This window comes from Marmota marmota, unplaced genomic scaffold (assembly GCF_001458135.2).
Source record: "Marmota marmota marmota unplaced genomic scaffold, marMar, whole genome shotgun sequence".
Lineage (NCBI taxonomy): Eukaryota > Metazoa > Chordata > Mammalia > Rodentia > Sciuridae > Marmota > Marmota marmota.
In genome coordinates, this window is record NW_026000153.1 from 692,415 (window position 1) to 707,735 (window position 15,321).

The 15,321-nt window shown below is 36.7% G+C and overlaps 2 protein-coding genes across 3 annotated transcripts in view; one reads left to right on the forward strand and one right to left on the reverse strand.

Annotated features, from left to right (window-relative positions):
* Window positions 1–9,628, forward strand: Malsu1 (mitochondrial assembly of ribosomal large subunit 1). Of its 2 annotated transcripts, none has more exons than XM_015490121.2 (4): window positions 1–282; window positions 1,848–2,026; window positions 7,776–7,857; window positions 9,419–9,628. In XM_015490121.2, the coding sequence occupies exons 1-4, from the start codon at window positions 33–35 to the stop codon at window positions 9,604–9,606; spliced, it is 699 nt and encodes a 232-aa protein (XP_015345607.1). In that variant the 5' UTR covers window positions 1–32; the 3' UTR covers window positions 9,607–9,628. The 2 variants fall into 2 exon arrangements, with proteins under 2 accessions (XP_015345607.1, XP_015345608.1); XM_015490122.2 differs by having other exon boundaries at window positions 9,423–9,628.
* Window positions 9,629–10,219: 591 nt separating this feature from the next.
* The window catches only part of Igf2bp3 (insulin like growth factor 2 mRNA binding protein 3), a 143,653-nt gene continuing 138,551 nt past the window's right edge, over window positions 10,220–15,321 (reverse strand). The window contains exons 13-15 of the mRNA XM_015490123.2: window positions 13,970–14,101; window positions 13,031–13,144; window positions 10,220–12,547 (exon numbers count right to left, since the gene is read on the reverse strand). Of these exons, the coding sequence (XP_015345609.1) occupies window positions 12,449–12,547; window positions 13,031–13,144; window positions 13,970–14,101 (345 nt within the window). The 3' untranslated portion in view covers window positions 10,220–12,448. The remainder of the gene's footprint in view (window positions 12,548–13,030; window positions 13,145–13,969; window positions 14,102–15,321) is intronic.

Sequence of the window (15,321 nt, forward strand, 5' to 3'; positions counted from 1 at the left end):
CCCGCCCCGCGGCGTGACGCGCTGCGACGGCGATGGAGTTCGGCGTTTGTGCGGCGCGGCGTCTCGGGCGGCTCCTGAGGCTCCGGGATGTCTCGCGGCGTGCACCACTACCGGCTGCGGTTGTGGGACCCCGGCTGCAGCTGCTGGCTGTGCGGCGGCTTCCCGCGGGACCAGCGCTCTGCCGGGCTAACCTGACCCCGGGCCTTGTGCGTGGCCTGCACAATGGGCCTCAGCAGGAGGAGCGGACACCCGGCGAGGGATTCCCAGAGCTGGACGTTTCAGGTACGGGGTGGAGGGAACCTCTCTCTGGGTAGCTGGGAGCCAAGTCCTGACGGAGGAGGTCGTGGGTTTCCTGCTTTATGTATTTCTGTTAACGAGTCACGTAACTACAGACCCAGAACAAGAAGGTTCGTCAAAGGTTGCTGCCGCCAGCCTTCCTGTTTCACATTGAAGAAACAGGCCAGAAGATGAGCTGTAGTCTTAAAAGCATCAACCGTGGCATGGCCACACCGGACCCTTGGCATCAAAACGTCGCCGTACTCCCCTCCCTTCACTCTCGACCTTAGGTCCTGGGAAATGAGATGTGAGATTCTTAGGAAGAGCCAGGGGCGGGGGCCAAGGTATGCGTGAGAAGCGCCAATAAGGTGAATCCCAGTTAAATACTGTAATTATTGCAAATGTTTTTAGAAACTTGAGAAATGGTAAACAGGTTATATCCAAGAAGTAATAGCCGTGCACGGTGGCGCCAGCCTGTAATCCTAGCGACTCAGGGAGGCTGAGGCAAGAAGATCTCAAATTCAAAGACAGCCTCAGCAACTTAGGAAGATCCTGTCTCAAACAATTTTTAAAAATTTTAAAAAGGACTAGGAATGTGGCTTGGTAGTAAGCACCCTGGATTCAATCCCGGGTACCAAAAAAAAAAAAGTTTATTTAAAAAAAAAAAGATATTGTAGACTATTAGAGGGCGGACTCTTGATGAATTTAGCTACTAGGTCCTTTGGAGTCAGCTTTAGCACTTAGGTGAGCTGTAAAATTATAGGTTCTAGTAATACTCCAAGCTAAAGAAGTGAGTGTTGAAATCTCTACATAAAAAAAGATTTTCATAGGTAAAAATTGCTAATAACCCAAATTGCTTTATGAGGAAAAACATGATGGTTCAAACTGAGAATCACTTTACTGATTGATCATAGCCCACACTAGTTCCACTAGGGCCTGTTTCTTCATCTCACTTGAAGGCTGTGACTATTTGAGATCCCTTCCGGCTGATAATTCTGGTTTTATAAACCTTTATGGCAGGGATTTGATTTAATATGCCCCAGAATATCACCTCCTTCCCAAATTGTGCTACTGATTTTTTATAGCATTTCTTTCTTTTTTTAAATATTCTATATCTGTCCTTTTTTTTTTACTTTATTATTTTTTTATGTGGTGAGGATGGAACTCAGTGTTTCATCTGCGCTAAGTAAGTGCTCTACTACTGAGCCACAACCCCAGCCCCTTTAATAGCATTTCTGTGTTTGAGATGTATTGCTCATTTTAGTAATAGTGACTAGAAAATCATTTGTCATTGACTTATGGTTCTACTTTGCATGTGGTATTAGCAAAGGAAATACAGTGGCTGTGTGTAATCTGAGCAAATCATGAAAGCTGAGCAATGCTATATGAAACTACTGCCCAGGTTCAGCTTCCAGAAGGCCTAGGCCCTGCCATCTTTTAGAACATTTTGAATCTTAACATCCTCTTAGAGGAGCAGTTTTAGTCTCCTCTGGGAGGCATCTGCATCTCTAGGTGCATACAGGTTTCTCTCCTACTTGGACATGTCACAAACAAATACTTGTGCCTTTCAGATCATACTGGTCCCAAGTTTGACATCGATATGCTGGTTTCACTTCTGAGGCAAGAAAATGCAAGAGACATTTGTGTGATCAAGGTTCCTCCAGAAATGAGATATACAGATTACTTTGTGATTGGTAGTGGAACTTCCACCCGACACTTACACGCCATGGCCTACTATATTGTGAAAATGGTAGGATGCTTTATTTTCTTTTTTGGATCATTAACTAAGTGGAATAGTGTCAGTGTCAAAGCTGAGCACCAACATTTACAGAATGAATCATTAAGTAATACATCATTAATAAATTATTAAGAAGCCCAACTTCAGAATTTGTAAAAAGTGTATTTATGTTCTTTGGTAGTGAAAGGTTTAGGAACAGTGTCCAGCCTTGTTGAGTCAGGCTATTTCCAATTTTTGACTCTTGTGACCACAGAGAAAAAAATTAAAAAAAAAACAAAAAAAAAAAAAACCCGAAGGCAGGCTAGAAGACAGTATAAGCCAGAAGCATTTCTAAAACAGCACTATTATACAGTAGCCACTAGCCACATGTGGTATTTATAATTGTAAATTAAACTTACAAAATCAGTTCCTAACTTGTACTAACCACACTTCATGTGCTCAGTGGCTACATGTGGCTGATTGCGACCTTATTGGATGTTCATGAAACATTTCCATATTTGCAAAAAGTTGTCTGTGTTGGCCTACATTTTTAAATCAAATATTTGAGCACTGTGCTCAGCCTGGGGAAAGTAGTGAGATAGATGTATTCCTTGCCCAGTGAATTCACAGGTACTAAATACTAAGCCTAATTACTAATTAGGCTTAGTATGAATCAGAATGGGGGGTGGGGCTGTACTTGGAAGTTTCTAGCTGATTCTGGTACAATTCTAGAGGGGAATGGACTTCTCTTCCCTGTTGAAAACTGGCCAAAGAGAAGGCAGTTAAGACCAAAAGTATAGCTGAAATTGAATTGTGAAACAAGGGGTCTGAAAATGCCCTGATGTAACATGTTAGAGCAAATTCCAAAAACATAGATCTGGGAAGAAAACCAGGAGAGCAAGAAGAAGAATTATCAGACAGTGTCTCTATTATATGCAGTATTGGGATGGAGTAAGATAAAGACTTAGCAGTCACCATTAGATTCAGGACTATTTAAAAAAAAAAAAAAGACTGGGAGGTTTTTCAAAGAGGTTTCTGGAAGAGTAGAAATAAGGGACTAGAAGTTATTTTTTTGAAAATTCTAGATGAGAAAGGAGAGAAATGCTATGTCAAGAACATTTTGTTGTTTGTGTTAGAATATATATAATGAAGCACCTACCATTTTAATCATTTTTAGGTGTATATTTGTTGAGTAAATACATTAACATTGATGTACAATCATTACTTATCTTTCATCTTCAGAACTTTCTTCATCTTGCAAAACTAAAACTGTAGCTATTCAACAATAACTCTCCATTCCCTCTTCCCCAACTACCATTCTACTTTGTTGCTCATGAATTTGACTACTCTTAGTATCTTACATGAATAGAATCATATAGTATTTATCCTTTTGAGCTTATTTCACTTAACATTGTGTCTTCAGGATTCATCTATGCTATAGCATATGCCAGAGTTTCTTTTTTAAGGCTGAATAATATTCTACTGTATGTGTATATTTGCATTGTTATTCATTTACCACTGATAGGTTGCTTCCAACTTTTGGCTACTGTGAGTAGTACTACAATAACATGGTATCAAAATACTTGTTCATATCCCTGCTTCTAGTTCTTTTAGATGTAGTGGAATTGCTGGTTCACATGGCAATTCTGTTTTTCAGTTTGGCAGGGAGGGGTACTGGGGATTGAACTCAGGGGATCTTGACCACTGAGCCACATCCCCAGCCCTATTTTGTATTTTATTTAGAGATAGGGTCTCACTGAGTTGCTTAGCACCTCACTATTGGTGAGGCTGGCTATGAATTTGCTATCTTCCTGTGTCAGTTTTCTTGAGCCGCTGGGATTACAGGTGTGTGCCACTGTACCCGGCTTATTTTTAATTTTATCTTCCCACTAGTCATGTTAAAGTTTCTAACTTCTCCAGATAGTAGCCAAAACAGTTTTTGTTATTTTTAATAATAGTCATTATTATGGGTGTAAAAATAATACTTCATTGTGGTTTTATTTGCATTCCTGCTTAGTGACGTTGAACATATTTATTTTCATTTTATTGAGCATATGGAGAAATGTCTATTTAAATAGATAATTGTCTTTTTTTTTTTTTTTTTTTTTTTTTTTTTGTGGTATTGGGGATTGAACCCAGGGCCTTGTGCATGTGAAGCAAGCACTCTATCAACTGAGCTATGTCCCCAGCTCGACACTTTATTTTTAAGTCAGATTTGATTTTTTGTTGTTGTGTTGTAGGAGTTGTTTTCTGGTTATTAATCCTTTAACAGATACATAATTTGCAAATATCTGCTTCCATTCTGTGGGTAGCCTTTTTGCTTTGTTTGCCAAATCATATTATATAACTTTTCAAAAATTTTCTTCTACAAGTTTTATAATTTTAGGTCTTATGGTTAGGTATTTAATACATCTGGGAAGGTACCAGGGATTGAAAGCAGGGACGCTCTACCACTGAGCAAAATTCCAGCTCTTTTTAAAAATTAAAAAAAAAAAAAAAATTGAGACAATGTCTTGCTAACTTGGTGAAGCTGACCTCAAATTTGCAGTCAGCTTCCCAAATTGCTGGGGTTACAGGTGTGTGCCACCACACCCAGCTAAGCATGCACACTTCCTTTTTGCAGCAGTAGGAATTGAACCTAGGGACATTGAACTATATTCCCAGTCCTTTTTATTTTCAGACAGGATCTTGCTAAGTCGCCCATATTGGCCTTGAACTTATGATGCTCCTGCCTCAGCCTTCTGATGTGCCACTGTGCCCAGCTTTAATCCATTTTAAGTTAGTTTTTATTGATGGTATAAGGTTTTCCATGTGTATATACATCTTCCCCAGCACCATTTGCTGAAAAAACTAGCCTTTTCCCATTTAAGATCTCAGCACCCTTGCAGAAAATCATTCAATAACTTATGTGAGAGCTTTTTTTTTTTTTTTTTTTCCTTTTCTTTCTTCCTGGATTTTATTCTGTTCCTTTGGTGTATAGGTCTGACTTTATGCCAGTACTACAAGTTTTGATTACTTTAACATTGTACTAAAGTTTTAGCTTTGTTTTGTTTTTGCAGGGTCAGGGACGGGAGGTGGGTCCTGGATATTGAAATCAGGGCCTGTTGGGCATGTCCTGAGCCACACACCCAGTCTCTATACTGTTCTAAAACCAGGAAATTTGAGACCACCAACTTTGTTCTTTTTTAGGATTGTTTTTGTTAGGGTTAGGTTAATTTTTCAAAAAACATCATTGGATTTTAATAGGGATCGAATTGAATCTGTAGATTACTTTGGATAGTATTGACTTCCCTGCAATATTAAATCTTCCTTTTCATGCACACAGAATATTTCCCATTTATTGGTGTCATCTCTTTCATCAATGTTTTTTGTCTTTTGGTACTAGGGATCGAACCCAGGGGTGAACCACATACTTAGCCCTTTTTATTTTGAGACAGGGTCTTTCTAAGTTGCTCGGGGCCTTGCTAAATTGTTAAGGCTGGCTTTGAACTCATGATCCTCCTGCCTCAGCCTCCCAAGTCACTGGGATTACAGGCGTGTGCCACCGTGCCCAGTTCATCATTGTTTTGAAGTTTTATTGTAAAAGTCTTTTTTGCCTCCTTTGCTAAGTTTATTCTTGGTATTTTCTTCTTTTTGACACTATTGTAAATGAAAATTTTTCTTAATTTCATTAACTTTCATTATTATTTGAATATAGAAATGCAACTGATTTTGGTGTCGGCCTTGTATCCTATAATTTTGAATTTATTAGTCTTAACCATGTTTTTGGTGGCATCTTTAGAATTCTACATTATGAGATCACATTGTCTGCAAACAGATAATTTTATTTCTTCCTTTCCAATTTGGATGCCTTTTCTTTTTCTTGCATAACTACTTTGGCGAGAACTTCCAGTATTCTTCTGAATAGAAGTGGGCATTCTTGTCTTGTTCTTAGAGGAAAGGCTTTCAGTCTTTGACCACCTAGTATGTTAGCTGAGTGCTGTATATATGTGGTATATGCTGCTTATTACATATCTTCCTTTTATTACCAGTTTGTTGACTGATTATATCTGAAAGGGCATTGAATTTTGTTAAATGATTCAATTCAGATGATCATGTGGATTTTTTCCCTCATTCTATTAGTGTGGTATATTACATTGATTGGTTTTCATATGTTGAACCATCTTTGTATTTCAGAATGAATCTCACTAGATCATGGTATATAATCCTTTTAACATACTGCTAAATTTGGTTTGCTGATATTTTGTTGAGGACTTTTGTATTGATGATTTTCCTATCAGGGTGAGGTTTGCCTCAGAACAAGTTAGGAAGTGTTCACTCTTTAGTTTTTTTGAGAGTTTGAGAATGATTTAATTCACCAGTGAACCTGTCTGGTTCAGGGCTGGGTTTTTTTTTGTTTCGGTTTTTTTTTTTTTTTTTTCCTATGGTTGGGAGATTCTGATTACTAGTTACAAGTTACAGGTCTATCCAAACTTTGTTTCTTCATAAGGTAGTTTGTGTATTTCTAGGGATTTGCCTGTTATACCTAGGTTGTCCAATTTGTTGTATACAGTTGTCTAAATAGTATTCTTACAATCCTTTTCTCTTAAATTGGTAGTAATGTCTTCTTTCACTTCTGATTTTGAATCTCCTCCCCCCTTAAAGATTTGTCATTTTGGTTGATACTTTTGAAAAGTCAAATTTGGGCTAATTTTTCTATTTTTTTTCCTAATTATTTTTTCCTTCTTCTGCCAGCTTTGTTTTTCATTTACTGCTTTATGGTATAAATTTAGGTTGTTGATTTGTAATCTTTTTTTAGTGTAAGTATTTATATCTATGAAATTTCCCTTTTGCTGCATCCCAGAAATTTTGGTATGTTAACTTTCATTCCTCTCATTATTTTCTATTTTCGCATGTGATTTCTTCTTTGATCTGTTGGTTAAGAACATGCTGTTTGATTTCCACATTTGTGGATCTTCTAATTTTTTTTTCTGTTGATTTCTTTTACTCCATTGTGACCAGAAAACACTTTGTATTTCATTCTTTTTAAATTTAAGACTTCCTTTGTGGTCAAATACCTGATCTGTCCTGGAGAATTTCCTATGTGCATTTGGGGAAAATGTGTATTTTGCAATTGTTGGGTCTGGTTGGTCTATAGTGTTGTTCAAGTCCTGTTTCCTTACTGATCTTCTGATTACTCTGTCCATTATGGGACAAGAGGTATTAAAGTCTGTTTTTGTGCTGCTGTCATTTCAGTTGTCAGTATGGTTAGGAGCTCTGATGTTATAATTGTTACATCTTCTGGGTGAGTTAAACCCTTTGACCTTATGTAATGTCGTTTGTCTTTGGTAATAGGTTTTGATTTACACTAATATCAGACAAAATAGCTGTATTGTGAATAGACACATGGGATGATGAAATTCCCTAAACATGTCCTGAAGCCAGATGAAATTAAATCAATAGCACTGAGATCTTGCCTTAAAATAGGAAAGTGACATCTGTCTTCCCTGAGAGTGAGGAGAAGCATATTGGGTATAAGGGATGATACAGATGAGGACCAAATGTTGAGTGGGCACCTTGGTGAATGAATAGGGTGGTCCTCTCAGGACTTACACAGGAGGATTTGGCAAAGAGGTATAGAGAAGATAGGAGGGAGATATTTTCCCTAAACTATTAATATTGGGGCAGAGTACAAAAACTAGTAAGCTAGTTTTCAAATTCAGACCAGACAAATGCTACTGGATCCTCAGTAAGAGCAAAGACCTCTTCCCTCCTTTTAATATATGGACTGACTTTTTTTCAGTACAAACACCTGAAACGTAAAAGTGAGCCTTATGTTAAGATCGAAGGGAAGGATACTGATGACTGGCTTTGTGTGGATTTTGGTAAGTTATTTGGGCATATTTCACAGATAAGTATTGATATTGTTTAATACTGAGTTGATTTTAGCTACAAAAGGATTGAGATAAAATTGCTGAGTGCATCTCCAAGTAAGATTTTTGAAATTTGTTTCAAGTAATAAAAGTTCTGTTATAACTCACATGGTCTTTTTCACATGTGAAGTCTTATATCTAACAAAAGTACGCTAGATGAGACTCTCTTGGAGGGAGACATACTGTATGGTGTATATGTAACTAGCCACTCAGGTCTGGAAGGATAACTATAGACACAGAAGTAGAGGAGATTCTTTAATGGTAGCAGAGGAAGGCTTGATGATAAAGTATATGTCACCTTGGCCATAAATAACTCAAATGAGAGCACAAGGCTGGAATTTTAAAAAGATACCAGGTTGTAGTAGTGAGTATAGCTTCAAAACAGCTCCCAACAAGATGTTATAGAGAGAAAATGTCAAGAACTGAGGGGTCTGAAATTTTATCCTACTTGCAAGCTAGTAAGTTGTCCTTCCATTGTCATAGGTACTGATAGAAAATATAAGACTCTTCTGGAGTTAGGGCAGTTGGCAGCAGTAGCGGTAACCAGCATCATCAATTTTGTACTTGGTCTTTGAGCCCCAATCTCATAGGACAACAGAGGGGCCAGATGACACACGTACAGAGTTTTAAGAGGAGCTCTGAGATTATTAAGATGATGTTTATAACAAGGAGGAAGTGGGCTTGCTTGGCTATAACCTCATGGGTGTTCATGATGACTGATGTGTAGGAATTGTCGATATAATCAAAGCAAAAACAAGCTGTCCCTGAGGTCGCAGCAGAATTTCCTGGAATTTTAGCATTGGTCCTGTGTTGACTTTGATTTTTGTTAATTTTGCTTAAATGCAAGTTTTATTCTATGTAATGAATGGCCAAAAGTATATCACCATTCGTGGACCCTATAACTTTTGAGGTGATAGAAGGCAGTAGTAAATACCACAGGATATTCTTTTAGTATAGCACTTCTACAGCCTTCACAGAAAGTAAAGTATTATGTTTTTCACCATTAATATTTTAGATTGGGTAATTTTGTTGAGTCTGGGTGATTATCTTGTATATCAGAGGGTATTTAGCAGTATCAGAACCACTGCTGTCCTCTGTTGTGGAGGGAAATACTGTCGTTCCAATAAGACAATGCACTATATAAACAGCCTTGGAAAGACAGACTAGAGCCAAAGGCAGTGAGTACTTTCAGAAATATCTAAGGAGAATTGTTTCCTATGAGAAACCTAACAGATCATTTCCATCAGAAGTTTACATATTGACATCATGTACCTCCTTATATGATGGATGCAGTAAGGAACACACAGCATCATTTCCATGGTATGTTTTACTGGATTGAGGTCTACAATTTGCCTTTCTAAAAAGCTCTTGGGTGATGCTAATCTGGGAAACCACACTTTGATAACCACTGCTCTAGTTCCTAGATCCTAAAGTTACATTAGATTAGAGTTGAGAGACAAGAGTAAAAGTAAATGAATTGTTTTCTTCATTAATTCTTATCTGTCTCTGATAGGCAGCATGGTGATTCATTTGATGCTTCCAGAAACCAGAGAAACCTATGAATTAGAGAAATTATGGACCCTGCGTTCTTATGATGACCAGTTAGCTCAGATAGCACCTGAGACATTACCTGAAGACTTCATTATTGGAATAGAAGATGACACTTCATCCCTAACTCCAGTGGAGTTCAAATGTGAATAAACTTAGATTGCTTTGAGTCAGATGAATTGGATTGAGTCACTTCTTGGAAAACAGTTCCTAAATTGCATCTCTTGCTAGAACAAATCTTATCTACCCTCATGGTTGTTCATGATGACAGATGTGAATTGTTGATACAGTCAAACCCAAAACAAGTTGTCTATCCTGATCAGCTACCAAACCAAAATTTCCTGAGTTTTAGCATTGGTCCCTGTGTTGAGACTCTGCTCAGATTTTTATTAATTTTCCTTAAATGGAAGTCTTGTGGAGTGGCCAAAGTGTTTTTGTTAACACAAAAGTACATCAACATTCACTGACCTTGTAACATTGAGGGGATAAATAGTAGTAGTAAATACCACAGAATATTCTTTTAGTATAGGACTTCTACAGCTTTCACAGAATGTAAAGTATTAAGAAAAACTCTTGGAACCTGTAGTCATTAATTTGTATGTAGTAGTCTAATCAGTGTTCACATTAATGTGCCATGGATGAGAGTAAAATCTACAAGTATTGGTGCCTATTTTGAAACTAACATTCTGTTACTAAAAATCCAAGTTTGTAGACTAAATAAAAAACATTCACATTCACCTGGAAACATTACACAACAGGCTATATCTAATGATGAAAAACTTTATTCTGCATCAAGGTATCTGGAAAATGAAGCTGCATTTGGGGCACATTATAGATGAGGAATGATCCATACATGGGGAATACAAAACTCAATTATAGAATTATTTCTTAGCTAGTACCAGATACTCCAAATTACAAATGCTTAAGTGAAAGTAAAACATGATTTGCCACACTAAAAGGCTAGAAGTGAAATATGGCAGAATTTAAACCAGCAGATATAAATGCAGCACCTATCTGAATTAAAAAAGAAAAATACTAGAAAAATCAAATATCAAGGAAGAACTCTGGCCTTAAACACATCTCACCTGAAATCCAACCAAAAGCCAGTCTGATTTTTAGCAGTTTAAATTCATTGTATTTAAAAAAAAAAAAAAAAATGAATGCTAGGTGAATTCAGTGACAAAAAGGGCACTTTTTTGCTAAAAACTACAAAATTAACTGGTTTTCTGAAATATTTAGGGAAACATTTTAAATCATTTTCAGGTCTAATATGATATTGCTAATCTTCAGAAAAATTTACCTAAGCGTGTAGAAATTCATCTTGAATTATGAATGAGGCAAAATGATTCTTAAAGGGTTATGTAATACCTTTCAGATTATAATAACATGATGACTGTGATCATCTCATGAACAAAAGCAACACAAAAATTTAGAGAGCAGCGTGGCCTAGAGACCACCCATACCCACACAATTGTACATTACTGCGCTTTGCCATTGAGTTAAGGAATGGGCAAACAATTTCATTGTCAAAGGCCAGATGTTTTCACAGTCATTCAAATTATATTCCCAAAACTATTTTCTTGCATTCTCTATCTTTTGACTTATTTTCAAATAACTGGTTGCAGATTATACAGAAAATCTGCTGTATTCTATTTAATATTTTAGTTGTTTTTTTTTTTTTTTTTTTTTTTTATCCATTGCTTAAAAATCTTCAAAACAGCTTAGGATCACGACAGCGCCAGGCATAAGGAGATGTAGCCCATTTGTTGCTTTTAGCACTGTCACACCATCTGTCTCATTGGTCTTCGCAAAGCAGTTCTTTAGGAGTCTGCTTAAAGCATAGACCAATTGGTCTGAAGTGTATTGGCAAACTAAACATCCTATAAGACAAGCTGGAGCTTGTTTTTTTTTTTTTTTTTAAAGCCTTTTGAAAGTTTTGCATTTTTTTGTTGACACACTTTCTTTAGGTAGTGATAGTCAAAAGCACAAAGCATTTATGCATTCAGTCATGTAGCTAAACAAAAACCTGAAGTCTCCTGAAGCCATTTAAACTAGCCGTTCCAAAACCTCCTGCCACCACATTGCTGTTAGTACCATCAAAAACCTTCCCAACTATAAACAAAGGAATAAATGGTATTGCTGCTCTCCAAATATAGGCACTGCTCCATATCTTTGAATATTTACTGGATTTTCCAACTAATAACTGTCAAAAGCCTCAAAAAAAAAAAAAAAACTCCGAAAATTAATTCTCCAGCTTTACTGTCACCAGCCAGAAGTAAAATTCCATTCAGTTATTTTCCTGTTCACTAATAGCTGTTGAATTTTAATTTTTTTTAAAAATGGTTGGACTTTTATCTTTATAAAGTATATAAAATTTTCAAAAAAGGAACAATTTTGTTTTTTACTGTATTACTGAATACCTGAGGTAGTTGAGTAAAAATGCACATTTAATACCCCTGCCAACACCATTCAGCACTTCCCTTAGGTTATTCATGTTAGTGTTAGATAAAAAATAAAAAGGTTTTCTATGCTAATGGCTTAACATTTAAGTTCCTGTGATAACCCTATTCTGATCCAATTTTAACAACTGGATTTAGGAGCAATCTATTTTAATTAATTTGATGAATTTAGCAAATGCACCTTTCAAGCGAATTTCTGGCATTATGGGGGAATATTTAAGAAAAATTAGAAAATTTGTTATGCCGTGAAACTCCAACAAAGGGAAGTGCAGAGCTCTTCTCTTTCCCTCCCTCCCCCATTTACTTTTTTTTAAATTTTTAAAATTTTTTTTAAAGCTGGGTGTCATACATTTCAGAGAGCATAAAGTATACATTCTCACAGAGACAGGAGTTCAAAAGTTGCCTGGTCCTCAGAAACAACTGGCTAGGTAAAAACTTGTGCATGTGATTCTGGATGGGGTCAGCGCCCGTCTGTTGGTTAAGCAATCTGTCTTTGGTTTGGCATCTGCCTCTGTGGTGGGCTGTTTCCTGAGCCTTTACTTCCGCCTTGACTGAGGTGGTCCACACTGCAGAGCTTTTTGCTGTTGGTGCTGCTTTACCTGAGTCAGAATTTCCTGAATTTTTCTCTGGGCAACCTGCAAAAAAGACAGCTTAAAATATCTACCTGATAGAAAGTTACTTTACTATATCAGCAACTTCAAATAAAATGCATTTGTTTTTTTTTTTGGTTCTTTTTAATTTGACTTCTCTATACAAACATGGAGCATACCTTTTTCTAATTAGGATTAGAACACATTTGCTTATTAGAAATATATCCTAATCAGTTTGCTAGTCATCTCTGAAATCATCTGCCAAAAGGAAGACTAAAAGTGTTAAGCATCAACTAGGTGCACCTATAGTCCAAGCAACAAGAGAGGTTGAGGCAGAAGGATCATTTGAGCCCAAGAGTTTGAGGACAACCTGGGCAACACAGCAAGACCCCCCCCCTCCAAAAAAAAAAAAAAAGATAACACAAATGTGTTAAACATCAAACAATCATTTTTGTGTGGTATACTCATGGAGGATTGCTTCCAGTTGAGAGAATCAAAAGTGATTACATCATTTTAGAGTCCACTTGCCTGGCAAGCATAAAAGTGACCAGTTATTTTGACAACCACTTGGTCATTCTCATCAGGTGTCTGGTCACGGGGGACAACAACTTCAGCACTTGACAAATTCTGGAGTTCATTCACCTGAAATAGACAAATATACACGATTTTAAGTGGCATTTAAAAAAAAATATCATTCCCAAGCACTTACTATGTGCCAGACACTGAGCTATAGCTTTTACAAATTTCATTTAATCCTAATAATTCAAGAGCTTAATTGTTCTGCCCTCATTTGATTTGGTGCTATGTATAGAATCTGGGGGCATTTTAGTAACTGAGCTACATCCCAGTCCTTATTATTGTTTAATTTTGACACAGGGTCTTGCTAAGTTGATGAGGTTGGCCTAGAACTTGGAATCCTTTGGCCTTAATCTCTCAAGTCACTGGATTATAGGTGTGTACCTGGCCTTCGTTTTAAAACATTGGAACTAAGGCTCATTTGAAAAAAAACTGATTTAAGCCCATTTACACAAGTGAATGGCAAAGTTAGATTGAAATCCTGAAAATCTGATTCCAAAGTGTGTGTTCTCCATTACTTCCAATTTGTAAATAGCTTTGGATATTTCTTAGATGTTAGAAAAAGAACCGACATCATTTGCTTTTTTCAGTTATAAAAGTACAACTTATAAATGAAATTTTTTCAGTTCGTGTTCAGTGTTAACATTCTCAACATTAATGCTGAATGCCTCTTACTAATATGGGACAGTCCTCTCACAGTATTCTGAAAGATATATTACTTTCACTAGTATCCAACATCCACATTCAAGTACAATAGGCATTCTTATCCAAACCTTGGTCAAGATGGTCCTGCTTTTTATAAATTAGCCAAAATTCAGGGATTGGAACTCCCAAGTACCTTTCAATGCTTTCCCTTTCATACCACTGCACAGGTTTTGCTGAAGTACTTGCCGTTTTGCCTCCTTTTCCAATAACTCTGCCAGCAGCAAAGGATGGTACTCTGATATGAGCTTCAAGTTTCACCTCTTCTTTAGGACTAACAAAGTTTTCTTCTTTAATTTTTCCATAAATTCTTCCCTGAGCCTACAGGTGAGAATATAGCTGATCAGCGTCATTCATGTTTGAAATACATAAAACCAATTACCCTTTAAGTTGGCCTAGATCCAACTGGAATAACCCTTTGTAATGATACACCTGTATTTGGAAGACTGTTGAGAGTAGTTTAAGAGACAAATTACGAAAAGAGTGACAATACATGCACCTTGGGTGAGATGATTCAATGATAAAAGAAGGATAAGCTATATTTCTGATGAAAATAGGCAAGTCTAATGAATAATTTGTGTCAGATTTTATTTGCTCTCCCATCCTGAAAGGTAAAACTTTTTATCTGACGATGAGAAATTAATTGCCTTTTTCTTAAGCAAGAAAAGACTGGGGAAAACTACACAGCCAGCTACACCAGGTTCATGAAGAGCCAAGCTCATGTCTAAATGAGCCAGTAAGAAACCTGCTGAGAGGAATTTCTATTTAACCATGTTTATCAATGTTATCCAGGTGATTTCTGCTTTAAATAGGCTACAAAATCAATTTAATGCACACTCCTGATATTCACAACCAACATATCTCCTACTGCATGCAACTAGTTATTACATATAAGAAACTACTTTGGTTATGTACAAACATTAATTTGCTCTGGTATACACCAAAGGAAAAAGTCCCAAGAGTTGGTCGACTCTGACAAGAAGTCAGGCAAACCTTAAAAACAAAAAGTGGTTAGCTTCTGCACCAAAGGTGCAGGCCAAAATGTACATATTACCTAATACAATCAAAGGACCCTAGCAATGTACACTATCCTCCAAAATAGAAGCTCTTGAATGAGAAAAGACATGGATTAGGTTAACTATTCCTTAGACTTCTAAAACAACATTCATTTGGAATTATCACTGATCACATAAATGAGATTTAACCATTATAGCTTACAGTGTTATATTTAACTTAACTGTAAACCCTGGGAATTGCAAGATACAGGGAAATAACTTTGAATTTCCCATGATACAAACATAGCAGTTCCAAGATAGTAATTTCAGTTTTAAAAGAGCAAAAGCTTAGATCTAAGGAGAAACATGCAATAACTGATGTTTGTATTTACCTTTTAAGATTTAAAATTAAGAACCCTAAAGGTTCAGCATAGAAAGGAATTTTCATAATTCCAGAGTTATGAGCTGCCTAGACCACAAGGCTGTTGTGCAGGAGTCCATTTCTTCACCTAAATGTAAACCAACTGTATTCACATCTCAAAGCGC

Coding starts and splice junctions, on each gene's coding strand:
- Malsu1 (XM_015490121.2), top strand. CDS start 33: ATGGAGTTCGGCGTTTGTGCGGCGCGGCGTCTCGGGCGGCTCCTGAGG. Junction 283..1,847: donor CCCAGAGCTGGACGTTTCAG/GTACGGGGTGGA, acceptor TGTGCCTTTCAG/ATCATACTGGTCCCAAGTTT. Junction 2,027..7,775: donor CCTACTATATTGTGAAAATG/GTAGGATGCTTT, acceptor ACTTTTTTTCAG/TACAAACACCTGAAACGTAA.